This window comes from Pararge aegeria, chromosome 3, assembly GCF_905163445.1.
Source record: "Pararge aegeria chromosome 3, ilParAegt1.1, whole genome shotgun sequence".
NCBI classification, from domain to species: Eukaryota; Metazoa; Arthropoda; class Insecta; order Lepidoptera; family Nymphalidae; genus Pararge; species Pararge aegeria.
In genome coordinates this window covers 6,179,867-6,200,490 of record NC_053182.1, presented here as the reverse complement: position 1 = coordinate 6,200,490, position 20,624 = coordinate 6,179,867, and the positions used below count along the sequence as shown (strand labels likewise).

At 34.9% G+C, this 20,624-nt stretch overlaps 4 protein-coding genes across 5 annotated transcripts; 2 read left to right on the top strand and 2 right to left on the bottom strand.

The window, feature by feature from the left end:
* The first annotated feature begins 541 nt into the window (after positions 1 to 541).
* On the top strand, positions 542 to 2,734 carry LOC120637395 (probable alpha-aspartyl dipeptidase). The gene is made up of 3 exons (XM_039909220.1): positions 542 to 949; positions 1,023 to 1,586; positions 2,499 to 2,734. Exons 1-3 carry the CDS (start codon positions 747 to 749, stop codon positions 2,575 to 2,577), a joined length of 846 nt encoding a protein of 281 aa, XP_039765154.1. The 5' UTR covers positions 542 to 746; the 3' UTR covers positions 2,578 to 2,734.
* Positions 2,735 to 2,953: 219 nt separating this feature from the next.
* On the bottom strand, positions 2,954 to 11,893 carry LOC120637393 (zinc finger CCCH domain-containing protein 13-like). 2 transcript variants are annotated; one of them, XM_039909216.1, is made up of 10 exons: positions 11,427 to 11,893; positions 11,042 to 11,306; positions 7,586 to 8,832; positions 5,835 to 6,001; positions 5,442 to 5,529; positions 5,144 to 5,364; positions 4,934 to 5,029; positions 4,619 to 4,736; positions 4,191 to 4,519; positions 2,954 to 3,843 (listed from the first exon to the last, which is right to left on the bottom strand). In XM_039909216.1, exons 1-10 carry the CDS (start codon positions 11,590 to 11,592, stop codon positions 3,628 to 3,630), a joined length of 2,913 nt encoding a protein of 970 aa, XP_039765150.1. In that variant the 5' UTR covers positions 11,593 to 11,893; the 3' UTR covers positions 2,954 to 3,627. The 2 variants fall into 2 exon arrangements, with proteins under 2 accessions (XP_039765150.1, XP_039765149.1); XM_039909215.1 differs by having other exon boundaries at positions 11,042 to 11,893.
* Positions 11,894 to 12,274: 381 nt separating this feature from the next.
* LOC120636877 (pre-mRNA-splicing factor syf1 homolog) lies at positions 12,275 to 15,218 on the top strand. The gene is made up of 2 exons (XM_039908438.1): positions 12,275 to 12,432; positions 12,659 to 15,218. Exons 1-2 carry the CDS (start codon positions 12,394 to 12,396, stop codon positions 15,146 to 15,148), a joined length of 2,529 nt encoding a protein of 842 aa, XP_039764372.1. The 5' UTR covers positions 12,275 to 12,393; the 3' UTR covers positions 15,149 to 15,218.
* Positions 15,219 to 15,367: 149 nt separating this feature from the next.
* Positions 15,368 to 18,376, bottom strand: LOC120636868 (F-box only protein 42). The gene is made up of 3 exons (XM_039908430.1): positions 17,934 to 18,376; positions 16,620 to 17,803; positions 15,368 to 16,470 (listed from the first exon to the last, which is right to left on the bottom strand). Exons 1-3 carry the CDS (start codon positions 18,088 to 18,090, stop codon positions 16,003 to 16,005), a joined length of 1,809 nt encoding a protein of 602 aa, XP_039764364.1. The 5' UTR covers positions 18,091 to 18,376; the 3' UTR covers positions 15,368 to 16,002.
* Between the last annotated feature and the right edge of the window lie 2,248 nt (positions 18,377 to 20,624).

Sequence of the window (20,624 nt, the reverse complement as noted above, 5' to 3'; positions counted from 1 at the left end):
AACCCTGGTTTTGTCACTCTCGGAGTACAAATCGCTGGACTTCATCCACAATTTCCCGATTGCGTCTTGGTCATGCTAGCACACCTGTACATCTGGCCAAACTCCGGATAAGGGACAACTCCATCTGTGAGTGTGGCTTGGATGAGGGCACTATAACTCATATTATTTTTAACTGTCCCAAACTTACCTATCCCCTCTATGACGTTCTTCCTCCCAAAGTCCCCCGTCCTTTGAGTGTTAAATGTTTTTTAATGTTTGTTTTCAGTCCTTATTGTAGATTTTTATGTAAATATATAGTAAGTAATAAAATTAAAGTATAATGTACAAAAAATATCCGTGTTAGATATATATGCATGTGTTGTCTGTGCTGCCTTAGGTTAAAGAGCTAACTAGCTAATAACAACTATTTCTTGGTACAAATTCAAAATTAACTTTTCATTAGTTTCACCGATCAATCTCCTTCGTGCCTTCTTCATCTACAAGACACTGGCGAAGTACCTTGTGCCCAGTTGGCACAGACAAAAGCCATAAACAAGAATTGAATTGAATAGGTATAGGTAGGAAAAAAATATAATAAAAATTATTTATTTAAGTGTGATACGGGCTATTATGTGGATTGGGATTTAGATTATTGAACAATTCAAAGAGATCATAGCTTTTGAAATCAATACCTATTTATCAAAAAAAAGATAGATTCGTGAATTGAGTATATCGCAATCTCTACGTGTTGATAACAAAAGAGATTAATGCAGTGTTCAGTCCGATACATTTATCTTCGATTGCGTTTTAATTGCCAATTGGCCAGGGCTCTCGACAACAGCCACGTTACCGTAAGATACTATACTATAATGCAAACCAATGCTCAAGCCCTCCTCCTCTCGTCGTCCAATTGCCATGGTTTTTCATTACTGGAGTTCGCGAAACAAGAAATCTGCTCTTTTTTAGAAACGTGAGTTATTGTATTTGTTATAAATTTTATATAGCTATAAGTAAATACTTACCTATTTTTACAACATTTTCAGGCGTAATGTTTCAGAACTGGTGTTTGTACCATACGCTCAAAAAAACTATGATGACTACACAAAGAAAATTAAAGATGCTTTCACACCCTGGGGATTCTCAGTGATAGGCCTCCATACATATTCTGATCCAGCCGCTGCTATAAACTCGGCAAAAGCAATATTTGTTGGTGGCGGAAATACTTTTTTGCTATTAAAAACCTTGTATGATAATCAGCTAGTTCATTTGATAAGGGAAAAGGTTATTACAGGCAACCTTTTGTATATTGGCAGTAGTGCAGGAACCAATGTTGCTACTAAAAGTATTCATACAACCAATGATATGCCTATAATATATCCTCCATCGTTTGATGCAATTAGTATTGTGCCGTTTAATATAAACCCACATTATATAGACAAAATTGAGACTGACACCCACAAGGGTGAAACAAGAGACCAAAGGATAGAGGAATATATGGAAATGCCACATGCAAACCCAGTGCTTGGACTGAGAGAGGGTTGTATTTTGCATGTTAATGGCGATTCACTAGTCCTAAAAGGAGTTGCTGGTGCTGTACTTTTTGAAGTGTAAGTAGCGATTATCTTGAATTATATTTTTCCCATGTTTCCTATATAAGGCACATTAACCTGTCCAAGAACCCCTCTGTACTGCAAACCTTTTTTCCATTTAGCTATGACACCATGTGCATGAATAATAATGCTCCTACATCAAAATACAGCCATGCATGCAAAAAAAAACTTACTTTCTTCTTCAAACTGGATTTTTCTGATAAAAATATCTATCTAAATTATACTTAAAAACAGCAAAAGGACTTGTGTATCCTGTTATTAATTAATAAGATTAATACCAATTGGAACTAAACATTTGCATTTGTTGTGCAACTCCAGTAAAGGCATTGATATGTATCTAAGTTGCTGAGTAGACATTAAATAATATGTAACATTGTTTCTGAGGTGGGTGTGGCCTACTCTTCCTGTGGGAAAACAAGGCGACTATAGGAATATACAGTGTGGTGCATAGAGGGTATGCAGATGATATAAAATTAAGAAAATCTTGAGTATGTATTGTAAATATTTAAGGGTAGGCTTTTTATAACTCTTACAATGCCTATATCCTAAGTTTTTTATAATTCGTACTGGTGATTTTCTTCACTTTATATCATTTGCATACCCTGTGCATACCATCTATGCACACCACTGTGAATATAACCAGACAATGGACAGCAGCATCCTGTGGTACTAATAGGTACCACTTACTACAATTACCAACCTTTCTGCCCAGCATATTGACTATATGCATATCCTACTATTAATGGAGAACTTAAGTCATGCAGTGAACTGTTATTGTTATGAAACAAACTTAAAACAGGATATTTGCTTTTGTGTCCAATTTGTTGTATTTACAACTTTATTTTGACTAATTAGAATAATCTCATAATCGTTCAATATCTTCAGCTAACCGTTGTTTTTCCTTTGCAGAAATGTTAGTAAGAAAGTTGAGTATCCAGTTGGAGCAGATGTTTCATTTTTACTGAACTATGCAAAAGAAACTTGTTAGAAAGCCATTTCTGATCATTTCTTTATATTGAAGCAATCATAAAGCTATGTTACAAGTAATATATCCTTTTATAAAGCATATTAAATGTATCTGATAAGTCTGACCAATTATTGCTACTGTTATAAAAATATATTAAAAATTTCAGTGCATTGAGTAAATACTTTTTATACTGCAAATCTTAGACTGCATTATATCTTCCCAACAGGTTCGCAACAGTCTAGATTGTTAGGAGTATGGCATGGCCACGGCCAAAGCCTCCCATCTGACAATTTTTTTTTAAATTTTAAGTAGTATGTTATGGTTTACAATTTTACAGTGTCATGTACATTATATCTATAAAATTGCCTTTAAATTTAATTAAATAAGCACTAGGGTGAAAGCAGTAATTTGTAAAACATTATATTTTGAAAACATATATTTTTTCACTAGGGCACTAGTTATCCATACATATTTTGTTGAATTCTGGTGTCTTTCTAAATGCCACCAAAAAAAACTTATCCATCAAACATTCGTGACACAATTCTTAAATATTGCATGTAAAATTAGCATCATTATTAATAAGTTGTTATTTGATCAAATTTAACTTTGAAATGAACACTTTAATTCACTGTCTGATAAATATCAGGTCAAACATTCTCATTTTTAAATATAAAAATAATCAAATTTTAAATTTACTAATGTCCATGTTCTAGAGTGCTCATATTTTACCAGTCATCTTTTTTAGATTTCAGAGCAAAATATGGTTTGGTCATTCTAAGAATGTGCCATGTTTATTGTATTGTCAAACCTTACTGAAATAAAAGTTCTAATTCCAGTGTTGAAACTAGATTGTATTTGTTGTTGTAAACATTGACATCTGATAAGTATTGCCAGCAGGTCTTGCTAATAAATTATACCTTATAAAAATTTCACGTAACCACTTGGTATTTATATAATCAGACTAATGGGCGTAATTTCAAATCCCTATTCTGAAACTGAATTAGCTCATTTTCTGCCACTTTTTTTTATTTCCCAATATTTACCAACAGCAACTCTTGGTTATAGTCTTTGTCAGCCGGAGACTGGTGCTTGCATCAACAATGAACGGGCAGCGTGGAACAATGATGGCTGTGGAGCAACACGCGATTGCCCGGTCCGCTCGGCCACTGGCAAGTGACACAGGTATCGGCGGAGTGCCAGGTCGCGTCTCGCGCTCAATCCGCGCGTAATTTCGCAACCAGATCCAAATAAAACTGCGCGCTGTCGTTTCCGTTTCTCCGTTGCTACCTGTTATTTAAACATTCCATATTAATAAGTTTGTAGGCCGAACCTTGTAGAATCAATTATGACAAAAGTATATAACTGAGTAACTAACTTGACAAAGCCCTTTGAGGAAAAATGTCTTTGGTACTTTTGAGGTTAGACTGTTGAGACATCAGATGGAGTTGTTAAATACTAAATACTAGTAAGAAACTTCAGGGTCGATGTTGCATCTTTTTACTAATGAACGTGTTTAAACGTCAATTTGTTGAAAATGACATAACATTGTCTCTTGTAGAATTTTCACAATGCACATACATGTGCCTTTCGTGTCCAGCCATTCAGAGGAGAAATTATAATAATTTATATCTCACCTGAATAGCAGCCACTGGATGCAAATCTTTGATGTCTGTCGGAAAATCAGATTTTTGCAAATTATCTTCATGTGTGCCGTTAACCAAACTAGTTTTATTTCCGTCAGCCCCAGTTATTTTCTTCTCCGCCTGAAGTGACTTAGCGTTCTGCTGCAGTATGTTTTGAACTGTATCCTTTCCCGCCATTTCTATGGAGAGGCCTATTCTGGACAACACTCGTTCAGGCCTCCATCGGTCTCGAGCGCCGCCGGCCGGGGCGGTCTGCTCGCGTCGATGAACATCGGCAACAAGACTAGCCCAATCTACACCGAGAGCGTCACCAAGACCAGCTGCAACGTTCAAAAAAAACAACGAACATAACTAAATATTCTAGCAACATATTTAAACATTTAGGTAATCGTATAGAAATACGATTTTTGTAGTTGTACCTCGTGTCCTTTCTTCTTCTAATTCGCCATCAGATATTTCCTCAAAATCTAAATTAGCAACATCTTCTTCATCTTTGCCTTCGTGAGATTCCTTTTCTTCGCAAGCACCACTTGTATCCTAAATAAAAACAAATAAACTACTGTTAATCGTCAATAAAAATCTAATTTTACTATAGAAGCAATTCCTATTATGAAGACTCGTTTAAGATGATAAAAATTCGCCGAAATCTTTGAATCCTATTGTCAGCCCAGCTATCGCATAAGCTTTAAAACATTGACATCAAAGCTTATTAGTAAAATTCTCATAAGTATTGCCTGGGTAGACTCTTTTTCTGAACCATCTAGCTTAGGAATGCTTTCTTCATTTGGCTGATCAGTTTGACTGTTTTCATCGATGTTTTGATCCATCATCTGAAAAGTAAATCTGATTGTTACTTTTTTACATTACAATAATTATAAAATACTTATTACATTATTACATATATTACACTTCGACATATTTTAAATAGTTTAATAATAACTTACATCTTCTCTTTCCAAAATGTCATCAGGATCATCGCTGATTTCACTTAAATCATCAGGGATAGGTGGTTTGTCTTCAGCATCCTGTTCTTCAGGCTGCGTAACTGGAGCTGTTTGAGTTGCAGGCGCTGGTTCCTTTGCAGTTTCTGTTTCATTTCTAGGAGCGCGTCTTTTATTACCTTCATTCCGTCCATGATCTATTCTACCTCCACGATTGTAATCATCTATTATCACCAAAAGAACATTATTATTATTAGAATTTCTTAAATAAATATTACGATTTTGCAATAAAAATCCCCACCATGCATGCGACCACGATGAGGTCCGGATGGATGACCACGATGGTGCCAACCTTCTACATCCTGTTCCTTGTCACCCCATTCGTTCATCTAAGACAAACATAATAAAGTTTGGTAGAAAACGTAAATTTTACATATATATTTGAAACAACAGCTTTAACGCATACCAAAATGAGGATATGGACATCCAAGGAATATATGGGACAGGATAAGGCAGGATTTTTGAATTCTTTTGCGATGGTCGATAGGTTCATACGAGTACCAGGAATGACGAAACCAACTTACCTATAGAAAGATTTAAAAATATATTACGTGATTATAAATCTTCATTTTTAAAATATGGTGTTAGTACAAATAAAATGGTACATAAAAAATAGAAAATAAATACATTTTACCTGAGGTTCGTGTAATGGCCAATGCCGCTCCCGACCCCAATCGCCAGGGCCGCGATATTCTTCATTATCCCATTCTTTACGAGGATGCATATAACCGCGCTCACGGTCTAAGGAGCCTGATCGCCCTTCCCAAGAATGATCACGATGCGGTCGCCGGTCGTCGTAACCTTTAAAACGATTGTTACCTATACTCTATACTATTTAATATTATAAAGAGGTAATGATTGTAAATTTTTGAGCTTGTGATACTGTCGGGGGTAATCTGTGGATCTAATGAACCGATTTTGAAAATGCTTTTAACAATATGAAGCCATTTTATTTGTGGTTGCTATAGGCAATATATTCGCCTGAAAACTGAAAAAGAACTTTTCTTGGTACTCGGATTTGCAAAGTAAATCTGAGAAAAAACGGTCGAAAGAAAACCTTTCTTACGAACGCTGCCTTAACGGTGGTCGGTGAGAGTTATATGATCGAGTTCTGGAGAAAAGTTGCAAAGCTTGATAACGTCTAAATAAACTTAAGAGACAGATTATGTATAACTTTTATATTTAAGTAACAAAGAGTAAAATAAAATATTAAAATTCTAGGCCAAGTTTATTGATCATAGTATAAAAAATTATAAATTCTTACCAAAATGAGTAAACTTGTCTTTTTAAGTATTTAAAACTAAAGATTTTTCCCTTTTACTGCTTATAATTTGAACGACTGGTTAAATTAGAAACTTAGAGATAGGGAGAAAAGGCGACCATCGTTTTTAATTCTATTAGTCGATTTTTTTATATGTTAAACATTTTAATCAATTTAGAAATAATCTATGTCGGCTTAAATCGAGTTAGCTCCTGTAGGACCGTATAATATTTTTGTACCAAATAATACTATTACATATTGGATAGAAGCAGGCGATACTTAGCGGAATACCGTGATATTTTATGAAAATTAAGCTTAATTTGCTATACTCCGCGAAAAGCAGATATGGTTTAATTTAAAATTTCTTCAATCTTTATACTCTATTATGACTATTTTTCGTGGTTGACGCATACGCGAAGTCGCGAGGGACCGCTATAGTATATAGAGAAAGTTTGAACAATAAAAATAAACATTATTTATGTATCATAATCATTTCATTCACTCATTTGAAACCTGGTAACATAGCTAAATTGGGATGCAAATACATATGCAGTCAAAATATATCCTCATTTTGGAAGTCAGGAAATAAATAATAGCACTCAATATTAACCAAACCACATTCATAATTTCAACACGAGTAAAAATTTTTAAGCACAGTATAGCTGACCCGTGCCAACTTCGCACGGGTCAGCTATAATTTTATAAAGCTTTTGAGTTTGTTTAGTTGAACGCGCTAATCTCAGTAATGCTGGTTCGAATTGGATAATTTTTGTGTTGGATAGTCTATTTATCGGCTTAAGTATATATATATATATAACATCAAGCAACGACAAAAAGTTACCACGACAACGCTACTCATAAGAAATGATCCAGAAACAGCAGAAAATATCCTTTTGAGAGATTCCGATGCTCGCGATAAACTGTAAACGTTACGCGGACGGAAGTAAGTAGTAAGTATGACGGAATTTTTCCTCTTTAAATTCTAAAAAACAGTCCAGAACAACACATGTCAATTTTATAAGGTAGTCTAATACGCCGACGAAGTCGCGAGATACCGCTAGTTACAAATATATTAGGTAAAAATGAAATCAGTTGATGAAATAAACACGGATTATTAAACTTACCCATTTCTATTCCTCTGGGGTCACCCATAGCATCCCCATATATCCGATCGTCATCGTCAGGGTATCCTCGCGGCGGTCCAGGCATGTCATAACCTGGATCATAATGCCTATCCCTGCCTTGAATATTGTAACCAGGAGACCGTTCACCTTCTCGCGTAACACTATCATAACGATCATCTAATCTATCGTAATGATCAATGCCATGACCGTGGTCATATTGACGATCCATTGCTACATCGAATTCGCCTTGTTCCCTTTCTATACTATCCATCCGCTCCCTTTTATTGGATCTATCTCTTTCAATTCGGTCTTGTTTGCGACCGCCTCTTTCGGACTGCGTATCTTGTCGATCTTTAGAATTAGTAGAATTTTTGTCAGACTCTAAAGCCCGGTTAGATATTGCAGCTAAGGCAGCTAAACGTTCTTCTGGTCTTGGGAGCAATCTTTGCATTGGTTTATTTGGTTTTTCTAAACCTTTGTCACCTCTACTACCACCCAAACCACGATCACGACCACGTCGTTTTGAATCATCTCTTTTACTGTCCTTGTTTCGATCACGTCCTCTATCTTTCCTATCATGTCTCTCCTTATCATCATGTTTATCTTTTTTTCTCTCTAATGATCTGTCTTTGTGTCCTCTGTCTCTATCTCTGCTAAGTGACCGTTTTCTATGTCTTTCAGCACTGCCATCTCTTCTCACTTGTTTCTTAGGCGATACTGGCCTACTTCTCTCTGAACTATCTTTCTTTCTAGGGTCTTTTGGATTCGCTCGAGAACGAGACGTAGAACGACCTTTTTTAGGTGATCGGCTGCGCCTAGTACGATCCCTATCACGATCTTTATCTCGATCTTTTTCCCTATCTTTATCCTTTATTCGATCTCTGTCTTTATCTTTATCTTTAGGTGATGCACTTCTGTTTCTTTCTTTTCTTTGTGGAGACTTAACATGTTTTGTAGCGGTTTTTGATAGTACATTTTTCGAAGTTATTGGCGGTGTCCCTCCCGATTTTTTACCAGGTGATAAAGATTTCTTACCAATTGCCTTTGAAAGGTTTTTCTTTTTGTTAGCTTCATGTTTTTTTATCAAATTACTATCATTTTTCTTTAAGAGAACTTTTTTTGATTCACTTTTATCTCTTTTCATTACATCAGTTTTTATTAACTTTTTTTTGGAAGGTATATCACATTCTGATGATGAACTAGAGTTCCTTTTTAATTTTCCTTTTTTACCCCTCCTTTTAGCATCTCTAAAATTAAATTTAATTAGTGGCACAGAATTGTAAGTTACCCACATATTAAAATTGATTACCACAAAGCAATTAAAATTGATATAGGTATTATTGGTAGATGAACAGGGAATTAAAAGAAGAATATTATTCAGAACTACAAAGTGATAGAAGGTTAACAAAAAAATTAGGCAAGTAGAACCTTTAATTTTTTTTCTTCATAAAATTTGCTGAGTGATAGACAAATGAAGCATTAACTTTGTTTTGATATAATGCTAATAATGTTTTAGGCTCAATGTGGAAAGTTGTTCTTAACATTTCAAGCAAGTCATGCAAAAAGTACATTAATAAAGGGTCAATTATAAAGTGGGTAAAGTTACTAGAAAGTTTAAGACACTTTTCAAATTTAACTGGAGTTCTTAATAATAAAATAATTTAATACCAGCAAACCATAAATTCATTCAGCTGAAATAAGATATGGGTAAGAAACTTAATATGAATGCGCTCAGATATAGTTACTGAATGCCATTATTTGATGCACTGGACGAAGTCACCAGTTTGTGGGACCAATGAATTTGGTGAGGGCACACCAGTAATAAGGTGTTTGTTGGCAATGGCCCTAGTATGGGTTCATGTCGTACGCCCACTTTTGAGAGTATGGTTTAGGCCCAGTAAGCAGCCTACTTGGTATATTAATATATATTAAACTATATTTAACACTACATACTTGCAAAACTGCATCCATACTGGAAGTAGAACATCTATATGTTAAATACCTTATTTTGCTTTGCTGTAGTTAAAACATATAACATGGCCAAGCCAATATAGTTTTTAATCTACATTGAAAATTAATGTCTAGGCTGAACTATGACTACAGCGTTAATGTTTTTAGTTACAAATATAACAAGAAACAAACAACAAAAATTACATATTCTATAGAATTTAAAAAATGGGCACTTTGCTGCTATTATTCAGTTTTATTAGTTTCTGTTGCCAACTATAAATTTAAGAGAAACAATATGAGAACTTCTTATATTCTCCTTGTCTGTGGAAAAAACCATAAACAATCAGCCATGTTCAGGTTCAGTCTTCAGGTTATCAAATTCAAATTCATTTATTTCAAGTAGGCCTACTTTATAAGCACTTTTGAAACGTCAAATATGTATGTTTGTAGTGACTCTACCACCAGTTCGGAAAACAGATTCTACCGAGAAGAGCCGGCAAGAAACTCAGTAGTTGCTCTTTTCCAACATCAACATTTACAATCATTTTACTATCTTGCGGGAGATAAGAGCGAGGCTGGCTGCTTCCAATCTACCTTGTCATTGAGGAATTCATCAAATGTATAATAACCTCGCTGTACTAGATGCGTTTTTACACATTTTTTAAATGTATGCATCATGTTGTAAAAGTGTATATCTCAATCCCACATTGTCACTTAAAACTAAGTAATTAATTAAAATAAAAAATTCTCAAGACAACCTGTATGTATGGAGCTATGTGAATGATCAAAATCAATCTTTCTATTAAAAAAGAAGCCTAAGCCTAGCAGTAGAGCATTTAGTATATGTTATTATCTTATACTAATTTGTAAATGTTTACTTGAATACAATGATCTCAGGAACTACTGGTCCAAATTGAAAAATTCTTTCAGTGTTGGATAGCCCATTTTTGAGCAAAGCGTTAGGCTTCATATAATTACGCTAAGACCAAAAAGAGCATAGCACCAATGAAGAATGTCAAGGTTTTTTCAAGAACCAGGTTTTTTTTCCTTTTGAGAGCTTTCACTGCATAAACTGTTGAAGTTTTGATAAAATCATGTATGGCAAAGTTTAGTGGAGTGCATAGAGGGTATGCACAGGGTATGCAGATGATATAAAATGACAAAATTCTCCAGTGGGAGTTATAAAAAGTTAAATATTTATAACTTGTACTGGAGATTTTCTTCATTTTATATGATCTGCATGCCCTGTGCATACCCTCTATGCACACCACTGACAAAGTTATTCCCCTTTCTAGTTCTAAAAATGTCAGCGGTAGCATGTCTATCTTTTAAGGTTGAATACACAGACAAAGTTGTGAAAGACCCCAAGTTAATGTTATATAAGGATCCTTTTAAAGAAATACTTAGATCTCACACATATGCTGTATTGTCTCCAGTCTATAGTAGAGACTAATGCGTTTCATGGAATAAAGGTTAACATAAAACATTATGCATAGTTATTATTACCTGCCAGATGAGGATGATGAAGTACTGCCATCTGAAGATGATGTTGAAACACTGGATGAGCTGGAACTTCTAGAAGACGATGAGCTTGACACTGTTTTCTTTTTGTCCTTCCGGTTGTCTTTATTAGAGTCCATTTTCAGTTGCAGTTCTAACTCACGTTGCAACTGCTGGCGCCTCTTCTCGAGAACGTCGGTATCCGCATATTCTAAGTCATTTTGGTCCCAGTTGTCGATCTCACCATCCGGGCTTCGGCCTGACCTGACAACTACAGTAGAATGCAGTCTGCTTTTAGGATCATCTTTTAAACGTTTCTCATTATTGTTTGCTGCTCGCTGCTTCGATGGGCTTATCAAGGTGTGAGTAGACGCAAACTTACAACTCTTACCGTACGCACAGCTGCCGTGTTGGGCCCACTGTCTACAATGTTCCGTGGCTTTTTTCGCGCTCGAAGACTTCTTAGTACCGAGACGTTCAAATACACTTGGTCTATTAGATAGGTCTTTTGTTTTCGGTAACTCGACGGTGATTTTTCTTTTTCCTTGTTTTGACATTATAATGAAAAAACATTGGTCTCACCGATATCGTTTATTAAAGAAACACATCTCCTGTACAAAGAGAGTTATCTACTAAGTATATTATTCGAACTGAAATTATGACAAATCAAACAAATAACCTAAGCTGAATAAATTGTCCACACTCAAAACTTATTTGCCTGATTCAGAAAAAATCGATCGCGTATTTTTTTTTCCTATCTCCCAACTCCGTATTTCCTAGTCTGTGGTTGCCTTTCGCACAGACCCTTTATTATTTATTTTTAATTTAGGTGGCCTTTCTATAACCGAGCTTACCCCGACCTCTTTTGTTAACCTTCTATCTCAAGCGTCTATATCCTCTTTGATCACGTTATATTTTTATTGCTTCTCGGCTTTTAATTGTGTCATGCTTTTAAGAAAAGAAAATGTGCAAAACGATACACTACGCAAAATATATTTTGATTTGAATAGAATTTGTGTAGAGTAGTATTTGTTCATAAACATTATAATATTATTAGTATTATTAGTGTTATTTGTATAATCATAGCATTGTAAGCTCATTCTTATAAAACACGAAGCAGAAAGAGGTTTTATTTAGTTTAATCTGCGGCTATGTTTTTTTCCTGTGGTTCATATACCACAGACTAGTACATTAATATACTTACTAACAAATATTCATATGCTTATCAATAATCTGTGGTCCTTAACGTCACACAAATAACAATACCTACAAAATAATTAAACACTGTGAATACAGTGTTTATCAATTTAGTTTTAAAAAAATAGTTTCAAAGTTTATTTTATCTTTCAAATAGCATAATGCCAACGCTCGATGGAAAAGAAATTGATATATTTTTTGTAAGTAACTAATTCGTCTTTCAAACTGCCAAACCGATTACTATGTAGCTATCAATTAAAATGATTGACCTAATAAATTACAGTAAATATTAAACATTATAGGCTTTCTAATTGTGTGGATAATAAATCACAGTATGTGCGTTATTCTTTGCTTTCGTAATTCGCATAACGGCAAAACTAACCTATGTGTAAAGATTTAATATAAATAATTTATTAAAATTTACAGACTGAGGAAGATTTACCATATGAAGAAGAAATATTAAGAAATCCATTCTCAGTAAAACATTGGCTTAGATACATAGAACACAAAAAAGCAGCTCCCAAACATGAAATTAATATGATCTATGAGAGAGCCCTTAAAGAATTACCTGGCTCCTTTAAACTGTGGTATAATTATCTTAAAATAAGAAGATCACAAATCAGGGGCCGCTGCATAACAGATCCGGCCTATGAAGATGTCAATAATTGTTTTGAAAGGTCACTTGTATTCATGCATAAAATGCCAAGACTTTGGATGGATTACTGCACTTTTCTAACTGATCAATGTAAAATAACTATTACTAGAAAAGCATTTGACAGTGCTTTAAGAGCATTACCTATTACCCAACATCATAGAATTTGGCCACTTTATCTTAATTTTCTTAAGAAACACAATATCCCTGAAACAGCTGTGAGAGTGTTCAGAAGATATCTCAAGCTATGCCCAGAAGACACCGAAGAATATATTGATTATTTAATAGTAATAGAAAAGTTAGATGAAGCAGCAGTTAAATTGGCTCAGCTTGTCAACAATGAAAACTTTCAATCCAAGCATGGGAAGTCAAATCATCAGCTTTGGAATGAGCTTTGTGAACTCATATCCAAAAATCCAGACAAAATTCATTCACTTAATGTTGATGCTATAATAAGAGGTGGACTGAGGCGCTATACTGATCAGTTGGGACACCTATGGAACTCCTTAGCAGACTACTATGTTAGGAGTGGTCTTTTTGAGAGAGCAAGAGATATATATGAAGAAGCCATACAAACAGTCACTACTGTTAGAGACTTTACTCAAGTTTTTGATGCATATGCACAATTTGAGGAACTTAGCCTGAGTAAAAAAATGGAAGAAGTTGCTAAAAAGTTGAATCCTACAGAAGATGATGACATCGACTTAGAACTCAGACTAGCAAGATTTGAATATTTAATGGAGAGAAGATTACTACTTCTAAATTCAGTTCTTTTAAGACAAAACCCACATAATGTTGCTGAATGGCATAAGAGAGTGAAACTTTATGAAGGAAAACCTCATGAAATTATTGATACATACACAGAAGCAGTGCAGACAGTAGATCCAAAATTAGCTGTAGGAAAGCTTTACACCCTTTGGGTGGGTTTTGCTAAATTTTATGAAAGTAATGACCAAATTGATGATGCCCGATTAATTTTTGAAAAAGCAACCCAAGTAAATTATGCAAAAGTTGATGACCTGGCTTCAGTTTGGTGTGAATGGGCAGAAATGGAAATTAAACATGAAAACTATGAAGATGCCCTAATGTTAATGCAAAAAGCTACAGTACTACCCAGCCGAAAAGTAGCTTATCATGATGACAATGAGACAGTGCAAATGCGTTTGTACAAGTCTTTAAAAGTATGGTCCATGTATGCTGATTTGGAAGAAAGTTTTGGTACATACACATCTTGTAAAGCTGTCTATGACCATATTATTGATCTAAAAATAGCAACACCACAAATTATTATTAATTATGGCCTATTTTTGGAGGAACACAATTATTTTGAAGAAGCTTTCAGAGCATATGAAAAAGGTATAGCACTTTTCAAATGGCCAAATGTATATGATATTTGGAACACATATTTGACCAAGTTTTTAAGGAGATATGGAGGGACAAAACTGGAAAGAGCTAGAGATCTCTTTGAACAGTGCCTAGAGCATTGTCCACCTGAATTTGCAAAGTCAATCTTTCTTCTATATGCTAAATTGGAAGAAGAACATGGTTTAGCCAGACATGCCATGTCTGTGTATGAACGAGCTACAACAGCAGTTATGCCAGAACAGATGTTTGAAATGTTTAATATCTACATAAAGAAAGCAGCTGAGATATACGGTGTACCAAAAACAAGGCAAATATATGAGAAGGCAATTGAAACTCTGCAAGATGGGAAGGCAAGAGAAATGTGTATACGTTTTTCTGAAATGGAAACACGATTGGGTGAAATCGACAGAGCACGTGCAATTTATGCACATTGTAGTCAAATGTGTGATCCTCGCATTACTGCAGACTTTTGGAACACTTGGAAAGAATTTGAAGTTAGACATGGAAATGAGGACACAATGCGTGAAATGCTTAGAATTAAGAGAAGTGTACAAGCTACATATAACACTCAAGTGAACATGATGTCAGCTCAAATGTTAAGTTCAGCAGCACAGGCAGCTGGCACAGTGTCTGATCTTGCTCCCGGAATGAAAGATGGCATGAGAATGTTAGAGGCTAAAGCAGCAGAAATGGCTGTTCAAAACAAAGGCAACATATTATTTGTTAGAGGTGAAACTCAAGGTCTTAAAGAAGCTGATAAGGTTGTAAATCCTGACGAAATTGATATTGATGAGGAAGAATCAGAAAATAGTGCAGATGAAGATGAAGAAGTTGCACCTGTACAGAAAAAAGAAATACCTGCTGCTGTTTTCGGAAGTTTACTGTCTGAAAAAGAGTAGAATTTTTTGAAGAAACTTTAAACAAATAATAAATATTTTTCATTCAATACGAAAAAAGTTCTTCATTTTTTCCTTTAATAAGAGAATTAAAATCTACATATTTTAGATGCAATATGTAGACACCCAGGGAACCTGTTGTATGTTTCCTGGCAAACTATATTAAGACCTACTAAATTTAATTTAGATAAGGAATTTGTGTTAAATAAAAAAAAAAATAGATTAAAGTTTAATAATTTCTTAGCTTGATTGAAAATTGCATCAATCACATATTTAAAATGCGAAAGTGTGTCTATTTGTCACCTTTTTTAACCAATCTTGATGCAATTTGACAATAAAATCAGGCATAGGATACTTTTTATTCTGGAACAGCACTAGGGTAAGATTATCGGGCACGAGAAACATAAGATAGAATTTCTTTTTTAACCCCCAATCCATGCGAATGCATATAGATAACTTACAAAAAAAAACATCAAATTAAAATCTTCATTTTGAATTGCATTGCAACTAAGATTTAACACAAAACATGAACAATCCAAGATTAAGAAGTGGAAGATTCTGCCAAAAGTAATGGTAGAGTAAGCAGAAAATGTGAGTCACAAAATAGTAAATGTTTTTATAAAATGAATTTTCTCATTTATTATAGTAGTTGATACATTACCATGTAATTGATGAACATTTAATTCTGAATTAATGAGTCATTATTCCACCATTAAACTTAAAAAAGTATGCAAATATATCACATTAATCATTAAAGTTTATAATTTTGGATCATACCTAAAAAATTGCTGATCTTAAGACTATTCACAACACAACATTTCTTGTAATAATTTAGGAATACTGAAACAAAAATATTTTCAAATGACATCCCTAGGTGGTGTTATGAAATGTAATGAATTTGAATACATGTTTTGTTGTTCAGAATAGTTTAAAATGCTTATATCATTATGAACACCCCCAAACATTATTAGTTCACCATTCCCTTTCACTAAAGAGTACATGACCAGTTCTTCTGGTGCACCATGTAATTCACCAAGACGTGGACATAACCAAGACACATAATTCATTGAGTTTCCATTTACTACAGTGGATATATCCAAAACATGCATTGCAAGAGTATTCCGTTTGATCTTCTTTACTGCTGGAGGTCTCTGTTGTTGATTTTCAGGGATCGGCTCTAATCTATTTTCCAAATGAGCTATTTGTCTTTGATTAATAAGGTCATTCTCAGGTGGTGCATTACTTCCAGTAGAGTCACATGCAAATGCAGCCATCCTATATTTATTTGCTTCTTGTAGCTGTCTAACAATCTTCATACCTTTATTCTGTAAAAGTAAAGAATAAAGATTAAAAGATACAAAGTGTACAAACAAATCTTATTACTCATGTTTATCAAAGCAAGGAAAAACAAAATTTTAACAGCCCTAATGTTGTTATAAATCTAATTTGTCTAATATAGAAATATAACGCAAACCTTATTTTTATTTCTTCTCAATGCTGATTCTTTCCTAGCTGCATCAAAACTGCTAAATGGCTGTCTGGGCTCTCCACTAGAAGAAGCAGCTTTCGTGTTAATATTTTCATTAATGGCCCTAGCAGTTTCCTCTTTTTCTGGCTCATTACTTGGCCCAGCTATTGGTTCATTCATAGGAATTCTTTGTCTGGGTAAAACTCCACGTCTTCCATTGATGTTGTGATCTCTGTCTAATGGTCTTTGCAGGCTTTGTTCAACTCTTACAGCGACTGGTGCCCCTTCAGCTCTGTTAAGATTAGATAGCCTAACTGCAGAGGTTACCATAGGTTTGGCACTGTTCCAACCATTTCTGCTTCTACTCAGACTAACTACTTTATCACCAACACGACATGCAGGATTGCACCAAATGTTAGCTGATGCCCATTCTTTATTTTTAACAGCTATCTCTTTCCATGTCCATGTAGGCCCTTTCATAGTGAGTATCCAGCAATCACTATAAACAAAGCGATTTTGCAATGTTTGAACACCTCCCAGCAACATAAGCCTGTCACAATCTAACCTAATGAGAGATTGGGCATATCGTGGTGAAGGCCTTGGTTTGGTTGTTGATTGCTTGCTCCAATTACAAGTAGATAAATTGAGTACCCATATATCATTGGAACATTGTATTTGATAGTTCTGTGCAGCCGGCATAATCAAACCACCAAATACAACCATTTCATCTCCTTTAATACAAGCGGAATGTCCAGCCATTGGTGGTGGAGGATTTGTAGTATTAATTAATATCCATTTATTTGTTTTAATACAATAAAAATGTATATCATTAAACATAGTGACATTTTGATAGTATTGCGAAAGCGAGGGATAGGTCCAGCCTCCAAAAACAATCAAACAGTCTTTATAGTCAACCATGGTTGTGTATGCTTTAGGTACAGGATATGTGCCAGTTGCAAGAGGTCTTACCCATTGCCGTCTTGAAAGGTCAAACCTCCACAAGTCATTAAATGATGTAGCATTTGTTGTGCATCCTCCAAATATGTACATGTTATTTTCAAGGATGCATGCTGAATGTGAAAACCTTTTTGTAATTGTTGGTACCACATCAGTAGGTGCTATGTTTTTCCATAGTATATTGAAATCCCCTATGGCCTTTATCAGCTTTATTGAAGTTTTATGTAATACATCTGTAAGAAAAGAATTCATACTACTAGGTATTTTTTAAAAAAGCTTTTATATTTTTTTAGAAAACTGTTGGAAGCACTGACTTAAGTTGTTAGTGTTTAATATAAAATGTTTGTTTTATAAGCAACTTACTTTGAGCGCAATTGCACCACCTCCTACATACACTCATACAATTTTGAAGATCTTTGTAAGGTGGTAGGAATCCTAAAATAAACTCCAGTACTTCATCAGGGAGGTCTTCAATTGTGACATCTAATGTTTGCAAAGTATGTCCCATCATGGTTTCCATAATTTTCTACTAATATCTTTACCTAAATAATACTTTATTTATCCATAATTTTGTAACAAAATGCATGCATGATGCATTATAACAGATAAATAAATAATTAAAGCAACAACTGTATGGTTTTCAATATTATTTTCTGTTCAAAGTAAAATAATTCTTATTCTTCTCAAGCCTTCTTTAAGAATACACTTTATTTCACGAAAATATAGCGTTATTTAAATTTTCAAAGGTAATGTAATAATTTTTATAAAATTTCAATCACAATTATATCTGACATATGACCATAACATTACACTCACCACAGAATTAGGACTAATACTATTTTTTACTGATCTGTGGCCTGTGCTAACTGCTATATAATACTTGTTACTGAGAGCAAAGATTAAAATGTTAAATCGACTTGTGACTCGAATCGATTGTGTCCGATAAGGTCCGACTTTCATGATCGTGCGTGCGACGCTATGACACAGAGTCACACTACCAGGTGTGAGTTTGGACCGTTTATTATAGTTTGTTGGATCTTGTATCTAAGTTAATCAGAAAGAAAGAAAGAAAGAAACATTTATTTTTTACATTGCGCCACACATTACAATATTCACAACACCACATATGTTATGTGTGGCACAACCTAGAAAAAAGGTGCCAGCTCAGCATTGTGCTGCATGCGCCAGTGGGAGCATAAAGCGCTGATTTTCAATTGGCACCTTGTACCAGGTAACACCACGGAAATACGTAGCCATTTACTGACCACATTTTAAGCTTAGTTTAAAAAAAAAAAAACTAACTAAATAAATCCACAACAATAATAATAATAAACTAAAGTAACATATATTTATATAAACTTGAAAATAAAAACGTACATATATCATAAACTTATTAAGATACACAGTGTAATATAATAGTGATAAAATTATTAAGTGGTAAAGTAAAGTATAGTAAAGTATACAGACTGTCTCTAGAGAAAAGATGACTCCGCCACATGTTCTTGGAATTCCACCTGTTTGGCCAATAAATATTGTTTAATTTGGTTCTTAAATCCAAACTTACTTTTAAAGTTCTTGATTGGCGGAGGAATATTATTCCAACACTTCGTGGCGGAGTACGTGAACGAGCCCCTAAACGCAGCAGTACGATGAAGTGGGATGCGAAGCTGGTTTCGACTGCTTCGAAGCTTCCTTTCATCGTCACTAACCCAATTCAGTTTATTTATTAAATACAAAGGCTTACCTTGCTTTATTACGCCATAGAGAAGACCTGCAAGATGCAACTTCCTTCTAGAACCCATTTTTAACAAGTGATGATTGTTTAAGAAAGGAGTTACATGGGTTCTAGGAGGTATGTCGAAACAAAACCTCGCACATGCATTCTGCACTCTCTGGATGAGACGCTTCGTACGGCACAGCAATCGAGGACCGAACACAACATCCGCGTAGTTTAGTTTAGACAGCACCAAAGCCTCTACTAGCTGTAAGCGCACTTCTACTGAAAGATACTGACGGACCTTGTAGAGTATCTTTAGTCTGTAGAAACAATTGCGAACTACTTCTGCTAAGTGTTCCTCGAACTTCAAATCTGCATCCATGAGCAATCCCAAATTTCGAGCTTTGCAGACTCTCTCTATGGCGCAGCCCTCAATATCTATACTAACACCGGAACGAAGCTTATATAGTTGCTTTGCAGAACCTAATAGTATATACTTCGACTTTGACGGATTAAGTACAAGAGAATTACGGTCTGCCCAAGCCCCTATTCGGCCCAAGTCTGCATTAACAAAACGAACAGCGTCATCGAGGTTTTCTGCCTTGAAATGGTAGTAGAGTTGCAAATCATCTGCATACATATGATATTTACAGTGTAAGATCTGCTTAGCAACATCAGCAGAATACAATATAAAAAGAAGAGGACCAAGGACTGAGCCCTGTGGCACGCCTCTATTGACTGGCACTGGCGCCGAACGATGCACCTTACCATCCTCGAGTACAATTTCCACAATTTGTGCTCTTTTGCTAAGATAACTCTCAAACCACTTGACAGTATCAACAGTAAAGCCATAATGCGATAACTTTGATAATAAAAGTGCTGTATTGATACTGTCAAATGCCCGAGAGAAGTCAAGAAGCACCAACAGTGTGCACATACCCAAATCCTGTGCTCTAAGAATATTGTCAGTCACATCCAACAGTGCCGTAACAGTACCACGACCAGCCCTAAAACCTGATTGATAATCCGGCAAAATTTTTTGCTTCTCAATATAAGCCGACACCTGAGAACACACAACTTTTTCTAATACCTTCGATAAGCAAGGCAAAATACTTATAGGACGAAGATCCTTTGGCGTGAGAGGGTTAGAAATTTTCGGGAGTGGACGAATTAGTGCAACTTTCCAGTCATTCGGAAAAACAGAAGTAGTTATAGACGCGTTAACAATGGATCGAATGCTATCTAAACTTTGAGGAAGTGACATAAAAATCATATCTAATGTTATTTTATCTATACCCTCAGCATTAGAATGTAACCGCTTAAGTATTTCAAAGATT

What these genes read in the sequence shown, in the direction of transcription:
- LOC120636868 (XM_039908430.1), bottom strand. Translation starts at nt 18,090, where the DNA reads ATGGAAACCATGATGGGACATACTTTGCAAACATTAGATGTCACAATT. An exon ending in GTGGTGCAATTGCGCTCAAA is followed by an intron (nt 17,804 to 17,933) that starts GTAAGTTGCTTA and finishes CTTTTCTTACAG; the next exon opens with ATGTATTACATAAAACTTCA. An exon ending in TGAGAAGAAATAAAAATAAG is followed by an intron (nt 16,471 to 16,619) that starts GTTTGCGTTATA and finishes TTACTTTTACAG; the next exon opens with AATAAAGGTATGAAGATTGT.
- LOC120637395 (XM_039909220.1), top strand. Translation starts at nt 747, where the DNA reads ATGCAGTGTTCAGTCCGATACATTTATCTTCGATTGCGTTTTAATTGC. An exon ending in ATCTGCTCTTTTTTAGAAAC is followed by an intron (nt 950 to 1,022) that starts GTGAGTTATTGT and finishes CAACATTTTCAG; the next exon opens with GCGTAATGTTTCAGAACTGG. An exon ending in GGTGCTGTACTTTTTGAAGT is followed by an intron (nt 1,587 to 2,498) that starts GTAAGTAGCGAT and finishes TTTCCTTTGCAG; the next exon opens with AAATGTTAGTAAGAAAGTTG.
- LOC120637393 (XM_039909215.1), bottom strand. Translation starts at nt 11,592, where the DNA reads ATGTCAAAACAAGGAAAAAGAAAAATCACCGTCGAGTTACCGAAAACA. An exon ending in CCCCAGAGGAATAGAAATGG is followed by an intron (nt 6,002 to 7,585) that starts GTAAGTTTAATA and finishes ATCGTTTTAAAG; the next exon opens with GTTACGACGACCGGCGACCG. An exon ending in ATCCAGTGGCTGCTATTCAG is followed by an intron (nt 3,844 to 4,190) that starts GTGAGATATAAA and finishes TTTAAATAACAG; the next exon opens with GTAGCAACGGAGAAACGGAA.
- LOC120636877 (XM_039908438.1), top strand. Translation starts at nt 12,394, where the DNA reads ATGCCAACGCTCGATGGAAAAGAAATTGATATATTTTTT. An exon ending in AAGAAATTGATATATTTTTT is followed by an intron (nt 12,433 to 12,658) that starts GTAAGTAACTAA and finishes TAAAATTTACAG; the next exon opens with ACTGAGGAAGATTTACCATA.